This window comes from Amblyomma americanum, chromosome 3 (genome assembly GCF_052857255.1).
Source record: "Amblyomma americanum isolate KBUSLIRL-KWMA chromosome 3, ASM5285725v1, whole genome shotgun sequence".
Taxonomy (NCBI): Eukaryota; Metazoa; Arthropoda; class Arachnida; order Ixodida; family Ixodidae; genus Amblyomma; species Amblyomma americanum.
The window spans coordinates 9,666,266-9,685,687 of NC_135499.1; the positions used below are offsets into that span (position 1 = coordinate 9,666,266).

At 47.6% G+C, this 19,422-nt stretch overlaps 1 protein-coding gene across 1 annotated transcript in view; it reads left to right on the forward strand.

The window, feature by feature from the left end:
* mEFG1 (mitochondrial translation elongation factor G 1) overlaps positions 1-19,422 on the forward strand; it is a gene marked incomplete in the record, with an annotated part of 231,007 nt that overhangs the window by 76,367 nt on the left and 135,218 nt on the right. The window contains 2 exon segments of the mRNA XM_077657109.1: positions 7,048-7,121; positions 17,432-17,508. Of these exon segments, the coding sequence (XP_077513235.1) occupies positions 7,048-7,121; positions 17,432-17,508 (151 nt within the window).

Genomic DNA, 19,422 nt, shown 5'->3' on the forward strand with positions numbered 1-19,422 from the left:
GAGGCGGGCACCGCGCGTCCTCGGGAAGACTAGCAAGGCGCAGTGCTGTGACAGCTACGCTGTCATGCGCTCGACACAAGGGGCTGGGCAGTGCACTACTTTTGTCTTTGTTCAGCTCGAAAAAAAACAGGAATGTCCTGTCTATGCTCGACAGCCGTGCGGATGACCACGTGGTACCTTCTCTGAATGCAGTGGTCACATTCATCTGCCACCGAATGCGATGAGCCAGACCTGCCACTTCACATTGGCATAATTAGTGTGCTCGAGGTGTCCTATCGGCACCGCGTTACCAGTGCATACTGACAGTAATTGACTGACCAGGTGTCGATGTCCCAGTTTGAGTAACTCTGTTCCCCGCCGTGGAATAAATTCACATGGGTGGAAATGACTGTGTTGTGATCAAGAGTTGCTTCCTCAAAACAGAGTTTATAATCCCATTAACGATGGAGGATGCTATCGAACACCCACATTATCGGACGCTTGCATAGATTTGCATAGATTCATCCGAAACAGCATTATTGACAATAAAAGAGACAATTGTGGAAAACATTGAAAATAATATTTACACGTTAGCACTCTATTGATTTCACGAAGGCTTTTGATTCCTTAGGTCACAAGATATTATTATCTAAACTATCGTCATATGGTATACACGGGAAGCCGTTAGAACTGATAACATCTTATCTAAATTGAAGAAGCCAATTTGAATGCATAGACACTACACGGTCATCCTTTCTGCCTATTACATGCGGTGTCCCACAAGGCAGTGTTTTGGGACCTCTTCTTTTTAATGTTTACATAAATAATATTGTTACAATTATTCAAACAGCGAAATTTGTCATTTATGCGGATGACGGCAGCATTCTAATTTCTAGTCACATTGAAGATGAATTGATTAACAATACCAATGAAATACTTGAACAACTCCATATTTGGTCACAGTCGAATAAACTAAAAGTTAACGCAAAAAAAACTAAAGCAGTTATTTTCAGGGCAAGAAACAAGCCACTTAAATTTAATCATATTGTTAAATATGCTGGACAACAAATTGATATTTTACATGAACATAAGATCCGAGGAGTAATTTTTTCATCTCATCTTAGCTGGGATTCGCAAGTCCATAGCCTCTGTAGAAAACCCTCTGCAACAACTGGAGCACTCTCTCGTTGCCGAACACTTCTCCCTACGAAAATAAAGCTGCAAATATATTACGCTTTATTTTCATCTCATTTAAATTACTGTAGCCTTATTTGGCTTACCACAACAAAAACAAACATTCAAAAAATACTTGCACTACAAAAAAAGGCCATTCGCTATATTGCCAACGTTTCGTTCCTACACTCGACCCAAATGCTATTTCCCTCATACAAAATCGTCAGAGCTAATAACATATATGATTTCTGTATTTTGCGTTCTTTCTTCTTCTCAACTACTGAGCAGAAGAATTTTTTGGTACAAACTGCAAGTCTTACACCTAAAAAAAGTTATACCTACTCGTAGTACTGAATTATGGCATACTCCGCATTTCCGCACAATCTATAAATTTCAGTCATTGCAGCACAACCTCCCACAAATACTCGATCAACATCAATATGCCAAGATAATTTCAGTTAAACAGCTTCAAGAATCCTTTTCCGAACTATAAGTAGTCGCGTTTCTGATATATGTTTGCTTCACTGACCTATTATTTCTCATACCTGTATGCTATCTTGATTTCAGTTATGATTGTACAAATCTACAGTTTTATTCAAATATGTATGTATGATATATTCTTGGGTTATTTCTGATAATATTTGGAAACTATGCTTGTTTGTGTTTTCAATACTACTCAAAGTTATTATTGTATAGTATTTGCTATTCTAGATCTATCCATTGTTTCTCGTAACTATTGTTAGTAACTATGTCAGCATTGTCTTGTAGAGGTTGTCTGGGTCATGTCAAGCTGTGATTCACAGCTTTTAGCCCAGATATCCTTCCAAACTTCTGGTAAAATATAATGAATTGAATTTGTGGCAACGTATTGTTGATGCGCTGCTAGAGCTAGACCAACCTGATGTTGCCGCTTACATCGGAGAGCCATTTACTGACGAAAATATTTATAGGTTATACAATTAAACCTGGATATAACGAAAGTCCAGGATTTTTCATTACACGTAGTTTTGCAAAAGGGTCCGAAAAGGCAATGCAGAACAAAAACCAAAATAAAAAATAAATGTAGGTGAAATCACCGTGAAAATGTTTACAGAAAGCCTTATTACTTGATGTCATATAAACATGGTGATATTTTCTGCGATCGCGCTGATAGCGCGACTGCTGCAGCAGCCGCTTCCACCATCGCCGCAGCTCGCGCAACGCCGCTACGAGTGGGGTGGGGAGAGTTGGAGAGATGCTGCCACCACGACTGCTATGGCTGAGCTAGAGCAGAGCGTGCGCGGCCACACCGCCGCCGTAGACTGGCCCTCGAGGCACATGCTTTTTTTCACATGTTCCCTCTCTCGGTCTGCCCGCCGCTATTGCCCCCGGAAACTCTTCGTCTCGCGCTGCTGGCGCTTTCCACCGTCCCCGTTCCTGACGTGCGAGAGCTATCGGCGCCGGAATCACACGAGTAACCGCACGGCGGCGATGGGCGCGCATTGCTCATGCTGTTTCATTTTTGTTATGCCCCATCACTTTTCGCTCCTTCTAAGCATGAACTCTTGTAGTGCCATGTGGTATCGCGTTCCAAAAGCGAAAGCAACGGAGATGTGCTGATGGCGCTTGAACACGACGCGTTGTCTCAACTGCGGTCTCTTGACGTTCTTCTCGTGTCAGTTGGTGCTTTATCGTCGTGAAACTGAGCACAAGCTAACCGATAGCCGGCTTAGTGAGTTTGTTATATCAAGGTCAACCGCCACAACACGTTCGTTACATGGAGGTCTCAAATACACGTGCTTCAATGGGGCGGCGTTGGGGAATTAAAAAAACTTCATTACATCGAGGAATTCGCTGTTAGGAGGTTTGTTATATCCAGGTTTAACTGTAATTACAAACACTGTCCGATTGCCAGGAAAATGATGAACGCCATGACTAGGAGGCTGACCTACCACCGGCTTCCATTTAAGCTTCCACCACGATTAGTTATATCGCCTCCCTAAAGGTCCCCACCATGGTGCTGGCTCAGTGGTTAGTGCGCTCGGCTACTGTGCCGGAGTTCCCAGGTTCGAACCAGGCCGCGGCAGCCATGTTTCAATGGAGGCGGAATGCAAAAGTCACTCGTGTCAGTACAAGTCAAAGATCCCCAGGGGGTCAAAATTATTCCACTGCCCTCCACTACGGGACCTCTTTTTTCCTTTCTTCTTCCTCTCCCTCCTTTGTCCCTGTTCAGGTGTCCACCGAGATGTGAGACAGTTACTGTGCCATTTCCTTTCTTCAAGGACCAGTTTCAATTTTCCTTCCTAAGGCAACTTGGGGGTAGCAGTGCGACCGGTGAGCAACTGCTCTGGAGAACTCGGAAAGCACCGTAATAGTCTAGTTTCAATAAGCTGACCTGCACAACGCACTTACATGGTCTGACTTTGCACTTTTGGCTCTAACACACGAGGTCCACTTACTATTAGCTTCAGATATAACGAACGTGATCCGCGTGACCATCAGGTTCGTTATAAGTGGGCTCCACTATACCATGTATTGCCGCCTACGTGTTGATCCTCTCACTTGCACCGAAACTTCGGCAACTTGCCGAAAAAACTTGACTTCAGATCTGGTATAGTCTCATTGTACAGTAAACGCTCTTTAATTCGAACATGAAGGGGACCAGAAAAATGTTCGAATTAAGTGAAGTTTGAATTATCGAAATGGCGCTAAAATGAGCGGTCATTGGACCCCACCGCGTGGGCTGAATTCGAAGCAGTCACATCTAGACTCGTTATCACAAGCTAGGCGCTACAACACATTTGGGGCAGGCGATTCTGAGAATTAAATTCATGGGGTCTTAACGACAAATGAAATAAATTGGTCGGCCAGTTATGCACCAGAAACAAGTATTAGAATGCATTCGCGTGAGCAGCGAGCTTTAGTGCTGGAATATAGAACACTATTTATGCTCCAAAACTCGTTTATTTATAGGGAAGGGTTGTCAAAATTAAAAGTAATCAGTGATGTGCATTTGCTTGCGTTTCTTCTGCAGAGACTCCATCAGCATCATTTGCAGCTTGCCCAAGAGCTCCAGCGCAACATCCGAGTTCTCACTGGCAGAGAAGTAGCGTTCTGCAGCATTGAGTGCCGACGTTACTTCTCATGCACTACATGCATTTGACAGCGGCATAGGCTTGTCGCCACCGTTGGACTCTGTCACTATTGTCTGTGCTCACCGCACGTGAGCCCTGTGGCGTCTGCTGACAGTATGCAGCCTCAATTATATTCGTGTCACTCAAGGGCTCCAACATCTCCACACTGCTGTCCACGTAGCTCGTGGCACCAACAAAAAGCTATCAGCACCCAAATCGCCATACTACGTTGTGTACACAACGTGATCGCGACTCAGCGACCGTGGCACTACGAAAACCTTTGAACGGCATGCGCCGAAGCATCGGCGGCGCGGGCGAGTGCTCCGGCAACAAAAACCTGCATGCACCGGAGCATGGGCTTCGCCAGCGTCGTGCCCGCGGTTTTCTTTTCTATTGTTTTACATCTCTAGTAAATTTGCAGTGCGTTGTACTCGCTATGGGTCAACTTCTATCTACAAGGAGCGGTGTCAGCCAGGGGCTCCAAGTTTGAATTAACCATAGCGGATGCAGACTTTTTTGAATTATCAGGAGTTTTCGCCCATTGAAATAGACAGGGCTGTGCCGGGACCTGGCCGTCAGCTAGAATTAACCGTAAGTTCGAATTAACCGAATTTGAATTAACAGGCTTTTACTGTAACAGAGTAAAATAGTGTCCAAGATTTCGCTCTCTTGTAAGAGAAGTCTGGAGAATTGAAATAGAAGCACGGTCGAGCCCACTTATAACGAACATGACGGTCACGCGAATGGCATTTGTTGTATCTAAAGTTCGTAGTAAGTGCACCCACAATGTTGGAGGAGACATCCTGCCAGCTGTGTGTCAGTGATGTCGGGGCTTCGGAAAAAGTTTGCGGAAAAATGCTAGACTTGTGTAACGGCCGCACCCCATAAAAACCACTGAAAAGATGTGCAGCCCTTACTCGAGTATATGCGGTAGGTTTCAACACTGGCCGTCTTGTGCCCACCGCGCTTCTCCTTCTACTTTATGCGATTGGCCCAGCCGGCACTCATGCACGCAATGTATAGGCCATTGGTGTTGGCTTGTCTGGCAGTCGTTTAGAGAACTGTTCCAAAATCATAAGGGCCTTCCACATTCTTCAAAGTGTGACGCGATAGAACTGCACTGCTACTGCGTCGCACCCGTCATAAGCGGCACTGACAAGTGCGAGGAAGCTTTACTGCGCTACCAGCGAATGGCACGTGATGAGCGCACAGTTTCAACGCACTAGAAGGTCAAAACCACGATGACGCAAGGGAAGGAAACGGCGCAAAAGCGGCTAGAAAAAATGGGGTGTGGGGGACAAATCACCAGTGACACCCTAGTCAGCGTCCCAAATGGTGCTCGGCTGGGTTAGGCTGGCTGGCTGGCTGGTTGAGCTGTCATCGCTGCGGCCTGGCACGAAGCTCAGTAAAGCTAAACCAAAACTCCTCGTTGGACTGTTCTCGGAGACGGGTTTATCCGTTTTTTTGTCACGCATGCCGTCACGCGCATGTCATAGGTGCACGAGCATTTCTGCTGCATGAGCTCTGGTTTTAAGTAGGGCTATTTTAACGATTTCTCGCTGTGCCGGTCACACCTGTCATACCGGCAGCCTCTCTTGGGGAGCCCGTTCGAATCAACCAGTGTGAGCCCGTAGCGTCTGAATTTGCCAGTGTCCAATGCCATAGACTTAAATGGGCATTGCCCTGGACCGAGCCAGTAGTTCGAATTAGCTGGCTTTTCAAATTGACATGGTTTTTACTGTATACTGTATAACTGTATAGCTTTTACTGTATAACTTAGGTGAGACTGTTATAACCGGAGTGACCTTCAAGCTGTACGTAGCTCCATACAAGACCCTGTTTATTCAGTCTTAACGTCTCTAAAAGAAGGTAGCTGCGCCACTTTGGTATTGTATTTGAGCATCCATTTTCAGGGTGATCTGAGCCAAGCCAGGAATTGAAAATGAACATGCAGAATTGAGGCAGGGGAAGTGACCCATGTCCGGAGCCGACCTATTTGCGCTATATTTGTGAGGCCAGAAGTAGTTTCAGCCTATCAACATGTAGTAGCAGGCCCTTTATGTGCATAATTCTGTACATAGCATCACTAATTTAACAGCTTTGGCTTTTGGCAGATGAGCTCAATGTTGCAGGATTGAATCCCGGCTGCAGCGCGAGTGGGTGTAGTGTGTGCTCCGGGCCACTACAGCAGGTTCCTCTGACCCTGATGATGCAGTCTGTTTTGCCACTATTATTTTGAACTGAGCGCTGTAGCTGTAGCGCTCTGGTGGCAGCACCTGCCGTCGCAGGGCAGTGGTGCATCGCTTTGCCACTGCATCACTGTGCCAGGAGTATTGTGAGCACTTCCAATGATATGTAAATTCGAGAATGACCAATTCCGCATATATGAGCATTAGCCCATTAATGCTATCGTGTCATACCCTTGAGGCGGAGCTTAAGTGCTCCTTCCAATTCTTTTTGAGGTCGTTGGATACTTCGAAGTTTCGGATTATTGGAACATTTTTTCCGGTCCGGTGGGGTTCAAATTAATATGCTTTTACTGTAGTAAGAGCGCTGGTGTAGGCTGAGAACTAAGCTCTATTTTTTCGTACACTTCACCACTGATGGGTTGTTTTTTTTGCAGCTTTTGCAGGTGTATAGCATGTCTGTTGTTGTTCATAGCTCCGCGTAGTGCAAGAGTCAACGAACATGCTCATGGCACAACACAACTGGTGCTTAGGAAGGGTGTTGGATTTGGCACACGGGGAGGCATGCTCTTGACTGAGGATGTGGCTGCATGCAGGGAGGTGGTGTGTGAGGAGGATCCACCAGCAGACATGCGAACAGAGATCGAGGAGCGTCGCCACGAGCTGATAGGTACGTCTTTCGAGACATCCTGTGGAGCCTTGCTCAACTTCACATGCCAGTTAACTCAGCCTGCTAAATTGCTTTCTTTCTCATAAGGACAGCAGGTAACTTCACTCCTTTCTGTGTCTTTAACAACTGATTTCGTCTTCAAAGAACTTATTTCCACTTGAAAAAACCTCACTAATGTTGTTCGCACAGTGTATCGCTTAATGTGTGTAATTGTATTCTAGGCATTGCTGTTTTAGTGCATATCTTGTTGTTTTTGACGTTAAAATGTTTGTTTCTACTTGTACTTTTATCTTATCGTGTACTTTTGCTTGTGTTGTGCAGTTGCTTTGTTTTCCCACCATGCTATAATCCCAGCGCTAAGGTTTGCAGTATCAGAAAATGAATAAAAATATTATGGGGTGGGGGTGCACTTAGTTATCATTATGCGATGACTGCGTGTTAGCACTAGATCATCTCCTTGCTTGAAGAGCTAAGGTTGATGGCTTAGCGCTTTAATCGGCAAAAGCTGATTGGCTTTGGCTGATTGGCCCTGCACTTTCCATTGTAGCCACACACTGGGTTGTTCGCGTGGCAATCACCCTCAGGTTGCAGATTCCTCTGCAACCCTCTCTGTCCACGGTAGTGGGTTCCCACTATGGCAGCCACAACTTTGCTGCTGCCTGCCCACAGTGGCAGGTCATTTTCGTTTGTGGGTCTCCTCATGGCAGCCGTGTCCCTCTCCCCCTAAAGAAACATGCACCAACCCAATGTTTATTCAAAACAAGGTCATATTTTATACATGCTAAGGCATCACATGGCTTGTTATCGGGAACAAAGCTGATTGCACATCTGGCAACAGTGATAACATCTCATTCTTTTGTCAGGTCCTCATGTGAACTGCTCAGCAGAAACGTGTGACCAGCGGAGGAGCCAAGGGTGTAACTCTAAAGAGGCGGCTGAAAGGGCTAAGCAATTGAATGGCTGATTACGTCTTATCACCGTAGCAAAAGCAGTGTCAACGGATAGGAAACTCCTATCAAAAACTACAACAGGCACCAAGTCACAACTTCAAGCAAAGGCCTAGTCACATCACAAAACGTGTGCAAAGTTGTCACCCACTGTCAAAATTAGATTGTAGTTGAAGTCAGAAATTATCTTTCTAGATAGAAAGGTAATTACTTTCTTGGGTAAGAAGATCGATGATGTGCCAACACACCATTCACCACTCCTCGAAAAATGCCAAGCTTCAATCACCTCTCTCTGATATTTGTCTTTTGCCCTGCCCTTATCTTTGATGCTTGCAGCAGTAGTTCACATTGAAAGTCAGATTTGGAACCACAAGCATAATCGTAGTCACATTTCGAGCACTTGCAATGGTCCACGAGATGGCTGTCTGCATTATTGCTGTCATGTGGATTGCTTATATGAAAGTACTACCGCGGCCTATTGTAGCAAGGTACGAATCATATCTCGTATGATCCACGCACAAGCAGTTGGCTCATCCGGAGCTTGCCCGCTCATAAAGTTGTTAAGTGCAGTCAACACCATGCTATGTAAAGTTTCTTGTTGTTGAGTGTAACACCACGGTGTAAGGATATTTGTGTTGGCGTTTAGCCATAGAGCCACCGTTTTTTTTTTTATCTGGATGTGGATGCGAGCGCAGTTGTCTGTGGTGTGACCACAGACGAGGACATCATTTCCCAAGTTAAAAACATAGAGCCTGTCGCTGCCAGTGACGACGACGAGGAAGACGACGAGGCACCGGTGCGGCCCTCCGCTGCGGAAGTCATGGCCGGACTTAATGCCGCCCACCTGTTCTTCAGTTTTGAAGAAAGCGAAGAGGAAGCCTTCCGCAACATTCGCTCTTTAGAGCAAAAAGTGCTTGCTGTTGCCTTCAAAGAAAAAAAGCAGACCACAATTACGGATTTTTTCAAACATTAAATTGAACTGGCGCCATGCCCTGCTGCTTCCTGGTCGCGGTGTCCTGTTTTTCTTCATTGCTTTCGTTAGTTCGAACTTCGTTTAATTCGAACTGAGGGGCGTCCCCTTGCGGTTCGAATTAACGAGCTTTTACTGTACTTGTCTCGGATCGTGATGCTTTTTTGTAGTTAATTTATTCAGATGTGCAAATAAAACTGAAAATTAACTCAGAGTAACTAGATTTGCGATAAAATTGTATTTTCCAAGTATTTATGCGAAAACAAACTAATTTCTCAATGGTGCTGCAACATCCATCGCTACTGCCATCATTTCCAGATGACATTTCCTTTTGCCATGTGACAGCATGCACCGAAACTGTCATTTGTTCAAGGGGAGTGCACATTGTGAAAGTAAAAGCCAGTGTTGTCAGCGTCGGCGTCTTTGGCCGTGAGCGAAAAATGGTGCATCTCGGTGGACACCTGAACCGCGCCGTAAGGGAAGGGATTTTAACGCGACAGCATTAAGGATTGATTGATGGATAGAATGATTGATTGATTGATTGATTGATCGATCGATTTTTCCTCCCCTTACGGCGGGATCTGGGTGTCCAGCGAGAAATGTAAGACAGGTGTGAGCCTTCCAGGGATCATCTTCTTTCTCTTGTAAATACCATCATCATCCCGTGGCTGCGCCTGTGGCACACGCCGGTGGCACGCGCCCAGGTTCGCTTTTGGAATAAACACCAGGCACGGCCGTCATGCCGTCTCGGTCTAGCCTTCCACAGACGTCTTGCCGTCTCGGCCTGGCCTTCCTTCACAAGTGGTGGAGGTGAAACTCGATCCCCTTGCTGCCTTGTACCCTGCCTCTCGCTGGAGCTGCGGTCCGGTCGCCGTTGTGCACCTCCCACTATCGTCATGCCAACCGAAGACAACCCCGACCCCGCCGGACCCTCTACCTCGGCCTCACCTGCAACGCCCCCATCAGACAACGCGACCCACCGATGTTCGCTGGTCGTTGCGACGAAGACGTGGATGACTGGCTCGACACCTATGAACGCTGCTGTGCCTACAACTGGTGGGATGACGCTTTAAAATTTCTCAACGTTTCTTTCTACCTCATTGAGGTCGACAGAATGTGGTTCATCAATCGCGAACCCCATCCCACTAACTGGTCCACCTTCAAACAGCAATTCCATCAGTACTTTGCCGACCAGGCTGTTCGGACTGAGGTCGCCAAGACCAAGCTCGCTTCCAGCTTTCAAGGTCCTGATGAATCCTATGCGTCTTACATCGACGACGTACTTGCCCTTTGCCGTCGTTTTAGTCCCACCATGCCGGAAACTGACCGCGTCCACCATGTTCTAAAAGGAATAAATTCTGTGGTTTTTAACACCCTAACTGCTCAAAATCCTTCAAGTGTCGATTCAATCATTACCACCGGCCAACGCCTCGACTAGCTGCAGTCCTCCCGCTTGCAGCCCATCCTCGCACACCCCGCCCTTGCTACGGCCTTGACCTCTGCGGACCTCGATCTGCGAACACTCATTCGAGCGATCATCCGCGAAGAGCTCCAAGTCCTCGGCCCTTTCTGCCGCCACGGGTGCGATCATTCTCCCACACCTTCTAATGACGCTGGACTTCGTAACATCATCAAAGAGGAGTTGGCAACACTCATCCACCCCATCGCACCTGAACCTCCTGCTCGGCGCCCAGCACCGACCTATGCTCAAGTAGCTGCATCTTCCCCTCCCTTTGACCACCCGTCTCGACCGGCCCTGACATACAACCACATCAACGCAATGGCGACTGCTCCAGCTGCGCCATCCTATTACGCACCTTGGCGCCCCACCCGCTCAGTGTGCTACTACTGTGGAATTAGAGGACATATTTCCCGCTTTTGTTGTCGACACCTTCAGGACGAGCGCCGTGGTTACGCCGCCTTCGAGAGTGAGCTACCTTCTTCTTCCTATTATCAACGTCGGCCTTCTTCCAGCCCGCTTCGCTGATTCTCTCCGCCGCCGCCACCCTCGTCTGCACCTAGTGGGGCCCATGTTTCCCGACGCCGCTCCCTATCTCCATATCGCCGTTCCATGTCCCCACTCCAACCCGCAACAGCTCTCCCTGTCCGTCACTCGGAAAACTAGGCGATGCAGTTTCCGGAGGTGAAACTGCACTTTACGAAATCACTAAAAGTCCTCCAGATCGGCCGTTCAATATGATTTCTGTTTTAGCAGAAGGACTGCCTGGTGAAGCTTTGATTGATACAGGGGCTGCAATTTCGGTTATTCACGCTGATTTGTGCTGCCGTTTGCGGAAAGTGACGAAACCATATGATGGGCCTGAACTTCGTGGAGCAAATGATGTCACTCTGTGCCCTTCCGCGAAGTGCACTGTGCGAGTTGTTATTGACGGTGTCCGCCACCATGTGCAGTTGGCTGTACTCTCACCTTGTGCGCGTCTGATGATTTTGGGATGGGATTTCTTGTCAACAGCTTCAGCATTAATTTCTTGTGGCGACCGTGTCATCCATATGACAGACAGTGATTTTTCATATGACTCTTCCGACCGCCATCACTCCCTCACTGCCGCAACTGATACAGTTTTGCCTCCTCAGTGCGAACAACTGCTTACCGTTGTTTCCGACCGCATCACTGATGGGGACGTACTCATCGCGCCGTCTCATCGTCATTTTGCGCGTGGGATCGCCTGCCCGTCAAGTCTTGTCCGATTCTGCAGCGGCTTAGCGATCGTAGCAGCCAAGAACACTTCCCGCGATTCCCTCGTGCTGCCCAAAGGAACTTCCATCCCTTGCGTATTAGATGCTCAACCTATGTCTGTGATGGCGCTCACCGCCCCTCTACGTCAGCAACCTGTTTCGTCCGACATCTCTCCTACTGTTCTATCAAAGACAATTAATCCGAACCTCATGCCGCATCAACGTCAAGAATTGCTCACATTGCTTCGCAGTCACCAAGCCATTTACGATGCAACTTTCCCACCACTGGGACGGACTACTGTTGCACACCACCGCATATTTACCGAAGGGAACTCGATCGTACGGCGACGGCCTTATCGGGTTTCTCTCTCCGAACCCAAAGTCATTGAAGAAAATGTCCATGATATGCTACACCGCGATATTATTCGTCCCTCAACAAGGTCATGGTCCTCACCGGTAGTGTTGGTTAAAAAAAAGGACGGCTCAGTACGATTTTGTGTTGACTACCGTGCACTCATCAAAATTACCCGCAAAGATGTCTACCCGATGCCTCGCATTGATGACGCCCTTGACTGTCTTCAAGGTGCCGAATATTTCTCCACCTTGGACCTACGCTCGGGTTATTGGCAAATACTTATGCACAAGGCCGACAAAGAAAAAACTGCTTTCGCAACTCCCGACGGACTTTACGAATTTAATGTTATGCCCTTCAGCCTCTGTAACACCCTAGCCACATTTGAAAGAATGATCGATACTGTACTTCGTGGCCTCAAGTGGAGAACCTGCTTGTGCTACTTGGATGACATTGTTATCTTTTCTTCAACTTTTCAAGATCATCTCACGCGCCTGAATGAGGTTCTCACGTGCCTCGCTTCAGCGGGCCTTCAGCTGAACACCAAGAAGTGCCACTTTGCACAGAAGGAAATTAAAATTTTGGGCCATCTCATTAGCCACGACAGCATTCGTCCAGACCCTGACAAAATCATCACGGTCCTGCACTTTCCTCGTCCTCAACGGACTGCAGATTTGCGCAGCTTTCTCGGCCTGGCGTCCTATTTCCGGCGTTTAATTAGAAATTTCGCAACTATTGCTGCTCCCCTTCATGAACTACTTAAAGTGCACAGCACTTTCATGTGGAGTGACAAGTGCGACACTGCTTTTACCAAACCCAAGCACTCCCTCACATCAGACCCTGTCCTTGGCCACTTCAGTGATGTGGCTCCAACCATCCTGCATACTGATGCCAGTGGTCACGGTCTCGGTGGTGTACTTCTGCAGCGCGACGCAACTTCGCGTGAGAAAGTGATTGCATTCGCCAGCCGGACCCTCACTTCAGCAGAGAAAAATTACACCATTACCGAGCAGGAATGTTTAAAAGTCGTCTGGGCAGTCCAAAAATTCCGCCCTTACTTGTTCGGTTGCCATTTCACTGTTGTGATCGATTACCATGCTCTTTGCTGGTTGTTTCCCATAAAGAACTTGACAGGCCGACTTGGCCGTTGGATTCCGCGCCTCCAGGAGTACCACTTCGACATCCTTTATAAATCAGGTCGCCAACACCAGGACACTGACGTGCTTTCTCGCTACCCACTTTCGGACTCAGCCTGCTGTTTTTCTACACAATGCCATTCCTCCTCTGACCAGAGCCCACCCTCTTTGAAGCACATCACAGCAGTTTCTTTTGGCGGCTCCGACCACAAACACGATTTCCACTCGAAGCATCTAACCGACGCCTACTGCCGTCCCATCATCGACCGCCTTACCGGCGCTTCAAAACCACCCAACACCCGGCTCCGCCGACAGCTACGCAACTTTAAGCTCGAAGATGGCATCCTACGTCGCTACGTGTATTGCCCCGATGGAACCCGCTGGGTCCCAGTCGTGCCGCGGGTGCTCGCTGCCATTTCCTAGCGGCTCTCCACGATGGCGCTACTGCTGGTCACCTAGGTTTCCACAAAACATACGACCGCGTGAAGAGACGTTTCTTTTGGCCTGGCCTATCCTCCAGCGTTGCAAAATACGTCGCTTCCTGCCTCCTGTGTCAACTTCGCAAACGGCCGACTTCTGCACCCGCTGGCCTCCTACAACCCCTTCCTTGTCCCGCCACGCCATTAGAAGTCGACGGCATCGACTTATATGGTCCCCTGCCTCTCTCCGATCGAGGTAACCATTGGGTCATCACAGCTGTCGACCACCTTACGCGATACGCCGAGACAGCACCCGTGCCCACTGGCTCGGCTCAAGAGGTTGCAAATTTCTTTTTGCAATCTATTGTTTTGCGGCATGGTGCTCCCCGGGTGCTCCTCAGTGACCGCGGGAAGACCTTCTTATCGACCGTCGTTGCCGAAGTTCTTCGCGCATCATCCACCCTTCATAAGACAACCTCAAGCTACCATCCCCAGACCAGCGGTCTAACTGAGCGTTTTCATCGGACTCTATCCGATATGATCTCCATGTACGTCGCACTGGATCATCGAAATTGGGACACTATTATACCGTTTGTCACTTGTCACTTTTGCCTATAATACAGCCATACAGCGGACTACCGGTTACTCTCCGTTATTCCTCGTTGAAGCAGGGTTGAAGCAAAGAGTGGGGCTTGCTGGCGGGTACCCTCGCTGCGCGTGGAGAGCCAAGTGTTTCTTTCTGTCGTTGATAGGTGGCGTATTCTTGTTGCCGCGCCTGTACGCATTATTTTTAGTTGCTGATGATTTAAAACAAGTTCTGACTAAAAGACACAGTCGAGTAAATAAGATGGATATTTTAAGACCTTTTAATTCTCAAAACAAATTTTTTAATGTCGGAGCACTGTAGTTTGAGACTACACACTTGCCTTGCCAGACCAAGTGGAATGAGTTCGCCAAACTCAGCACAGGGGAATATTGTTCTGCAGCGAGTGCCAGTAAAGTTCATCGTGTGACACTGCGTGAATGACTCTTCAGGCAAATGCCACCCGTGGAAAGTGACACTAAATGCGCCCATGTATTACATTTGCATAGCTTTTCACTGAGGCACGTCTGCCCTGCTTAGTTTACACAGGACCATTTATGCATGGGACCAGAATCTTGCAAATGAATGTGTGCAATCAGTAGACTGCTTCAAACGACTCGAAGTGCAGATCTCGCTACCCTGTAGGGAGATTAATACAAAGCCAGGATGAGCACGTGCACTGCACTGTACGAATTTTCAAAAAAGAAAGAGGGAGCGAAAAACATGGGCATGTCTTGCTCATATGCATCGGTGTGTGAAATATTCAGGCGTTATTTTAACAAATTCGTGAAACTCCCTAGCAGCTTAGCCCATTCTGTGTTAAGCTAAATGACCAAATCAAAAAGATTTCGCCTAACCTGCACCTGCATTGCCAGTCAATATAATTTAGTTCTGGCATTATACTGCGGCGCAACACTTTGAACAGATGAAAGCACCTTGAGTTGCCGGCTTAATCTGGATGTTGGGCATGAAGTGCTTCAAATTATAGAACATTGCAGCTAAGTAATGGTGATGGCCTTCGAATAAACCGCTTGAACTCACACTTGGACAAAGTTTTTCTCCATATCAGCCTTTCGGTATGTGTTGATTAGAAGAAGAAACGATGAGGAAAAGCCCTTGCCACTGCGGATGCAGCTCTCAAGCACACGCAGGTGCTGGGTTTCCAAGCTGCTGTGTCGGAAACCGTAATCACCTGGGCACTTTGTGCCCTCAATGCCAAAGGGAACTTCACCGCAAGGTGAGCTTAATCCAGTGGTGCTAGTGCACTGTAGCGGACGACATGGCGAAAGTCACGTTTATGGTTTCCACTGTGCCTGCGCACTAGTTACCCAGACGCCCGAGAGAGGTGCTGTGCGGAGCTCCGGCTGCCTGGAGCTGTGTTCAAGCTAGAACTGGCCGACCGTGTACGAGACACACCTGTTCATTCTATAAAAACAAACTCGGGATTCCGTGGTTAGAGAGGGTGATGCCATGCACAGATCTAGCTCTGGCCAGCATTCCTGCAGCCTGCCTTCCCTCTTGGTCTCATTGACTGAGTGCTGCTTCTTGTTTGGTCAGTTCCCTTTCTCCAGCGCATATTAAGCAGCATGCATTTTGAATTTTGCATTACAGCTTCTTTTCACTGGCAACGTCTTGTTGAGTTAAGGCTGTACTGTCTTGTCCTGGTAGTGTTACGTGATTCTACCCATAAGATAACATTGTAAAAATTACTTTCTCTCTCTTCTTGAATTTTATTTTCAAACTTCATTACTGGGCGTGTTTTTTTTTGGCTGTGCATAAGTTGTACCATTGTATAAGAACAGTGACAAAACATTAAGAAAATAAAAAGTACAGTGTAACGTGAGATTCAGCGACAGCTCTTTAGGTATTTTACAGTAGTATGTTAAACGCGCGTAAGGGCTGCATTCTTGTATGGGCCCAAAAAAAAGACCCATGTAAGAGCCACACTCAAACTTTCCACAACTCGTGCAGGCTCAGTGGTTATGGCGCTCGGCTGCTGACCCCAAAGACGCGGGTTCGATCCCTGCCACGGCGGTTGAATTTCGATGTAGGCGAAATTCTAGAGGCCAGTGTACTGTGCGATGTTAGTGCATGTTAAAGAACCCCAGGTGGTCAAAATTTCCGGAGCCCTACGGTGTTCCTCATAGCCTGAGTCGCTTTGGGACGTTAAACCCTCATAAACAATAAACAATCATGCAGGAATAGCTTTCTAAACGTATGCGCCGGGGCCTCCACGCTCAGGTCTGGCTGCGAGCAACGGTGCGCTTGATTGTGGAGGCCATGCATGCGCACAGGAGCTTCCAGGTGCCGCCCACGGATGGCACCCGAGGCCGCGGCTCATCATCGTCAACTTTTTCCTCCGCCGCGAGCTCCCGCTGTTCATATAGGCATCAGTGTCACCAGCTCCAGTTTTTTGGGGCGGTCAATGGCGCAAGAATTGTGGTAGCATGTTAGTACACCGTAGTTGTGGTTTTCATGTGCTGCCACCGAGTGTTGCAATTTTAGCACCATGGGCGGTGGGCAAGCACCTTAATTGCTACACGGCTGGGAGTTTGCTCTTGAATACGGTAAGCGTGCGGCGGGCAGGGAATTCGACGTGGCTGAGAAGTGCGTCCGATGATAGTGAAGCCAACAGCATTCATTGAGGAACACTAGCTGCGAAAAGCGTGCTTTCTGAGGCAAGCCGTGCAAGTTTCCCGAACTGGAAAAAGAGCTGCTTTGTTATGTGATGGAAGTGTGGTGCAACGGCAGTGCGTTGACAATGAACATGCTGTGCGACTTCTTGTGGGACGAGCATGCACCAGAGCAGAGAACCAGTTCGGAGTCGGAAGACTCCGTGCGTGATGATTGAATTTAGAATAAATGCCGCTCATTCCCTGATTGTGGGCTTTGCTTGAAACAATTTTTTTTTTTTGTACATCGCGTGTATGGGCCACACCCTGAAAATTGGCCCTCGAAAAAAAAACAAAAAACATGCTGCCCTTTCATGCGTTTACAGAGTAGGTTGAGGTAGGGAGTATGAGAGTAACTTGATGTTCATATAGTTCTAGAGCACTGTTTTTATTTTTACACATGTTTTTTGAGTAGTTCTCTTCTCCAATCCGCTGCTCTAGGTGCCACCAATGACCCTTTGTTTGGCAGCAGGTGCTGCAGACGAACTCTTCCACTCTTGTCGTACTTTCCGTGTCCTATGTGCTGTGCTGCAGAGCACGTGTCCAATGTGGACGAGGCCCTCGGAGAGCTGTACCTGGAGGAGAAGACACCCACAGAGGAGCAGCTGATGGCAAGTGGTGCTCTGCAAGGGGGGGAGGGGCCTCTCTTTGGCCATACATTTAACTGTGGCAGTAGTCACCGGGAAGCACTCTGCGATGGGCTCAAGTGCACTTGGTGGTCAGCAGGGAATATAGCCTCTCAGTATCTTGACTTCCAAGGCTGCAAACTGGGTTACAGTGTGAATATTGCTGCACCCTAAAGCACCAGTCACAAAATTGCTTCTTTCTGGCAGTGGGCGAACTTATATTTCCAGGCGGCATCTATGAATGCCTTGATGATGCATTAAAAGGGGATGTGGCAGAGGAAACTATTTTCCTTATTTATGCATGAAATGTAACGAAATTTGGCACAAGTAATAACTGTATGCTGATCTCATAACTGCGATTCAGTTTAATCTAGCTAGTATAATTGCTGAGTAATTACAATTAACACCCTCATAAGGTCATCCAGGTTTTTAGATAATTAAGGAGAAAGTGCACAGTTTTATTATGTCGTCCCATTCACTAAGCCTTGTTTTGTGCAATAAAACTAAAATATTTTTTTGTTTTTGATGTTCAGTACTCATGGAAATAAAAGTTAACTCCAGCATGCATATATACATAAAAATGTTTATTACAAGAATATTACAGGAATACAGGAGCAGCGCTAGTATACCTAATAACGACGACGAAAAAGACAATATCCTGTTGGTAGGTGGACGAGACCACCTTCCGAATGGATATTGAATCTCTTTCTCTGTTCCACCTTAATATCTGCTGGTGTCCTAATTAGGAAGAGTAACTGATGATGTATAAAGGAACAAAGAAAGCAATGACGAAGCTGGCTGTCTTTGAACTGCAAAGTACGAAAAAAGCAGTTAGCCTTTCAGATGTGAAGAAGTATTCGAAGGGATGGAAAAGTAACTGGATACGCCTAAAGCAGTGATAGAATTTGCATGGTTGTTCCACAGCATGGGTAAAGACAATCAAACACAAATACAGTGACTTACTGGTGTGGGAAAAAAACAATGCCACAAGAAAAGCAACCATCTGCGTGAGCCTATTCCCTAGTAACGCTGAACAGGATGATAGAAAGCTGGCTGCACGTTTCAGCTCTGAAATAAGATGTAACCAGCTGCATGGCCCCCTTGGCGTCTCTGCCGACTTTCAAAGGCAGCTTAGACAGAGACCCTTTTGCCTAATGAAACAAATATGGTGTTTGACTTGGGCGAGCAATGGTACTATGCTTCGAGACACCCCACCAGCTTCCATGTGTTGCATTGGAAGCACATTGCAACCGATGCCAGAGGTGTAGAGGCGCCACCACAAGTGATACTGTCATGTGATTAAGGGGCTGGTCTGGCTTGATGTCTCAAAATATACCTTTCTTCAAAGTTTATAGCGTTGAGCGATTGGATGAGCCTCTTCGCCAGGGCCCAGAGCGTTCATTCCTACTCAGGACGCTTGTTAAATACCCTAAGGCTCCGCCCTGCGGTGGCCAAATCAACACGAGGCACAGATTGGAAGAGAGACACAGCACATAGCACGCGGAGGCACTCATTAGAATGGGCGAGGAGGATTCGGAGGTCCGCGGCTACTTCGCCCCGTGGTACAACTGCATTGCAAGCGGCACGTGGCCATCGAAAACACTGGTGCGGCGCCCTGGCTACAACTTCGGCGGGCTCTCTCCGGTCAGAATGGCTCTTGTCAGACATTGTTAATTAGTGGAAGACACTGTTCCCCTCTTCCCCGTTGTCTGTCTACTGTCTGTCGCGTCTTGGGAGGAACTAGACAAAGGGAAGGTCATCCCCCCCCCCGCGAGCCTAGCATGGGAAAAATTCGGCAGGCAGGTTGCCAGCACATCATTTTTTTTCGTGGGGTCAAACGACGTGTCGAAATAGCCACTGCTGTTGCCGCCATCGTGGTCATCCCGGTCGATGGAATCT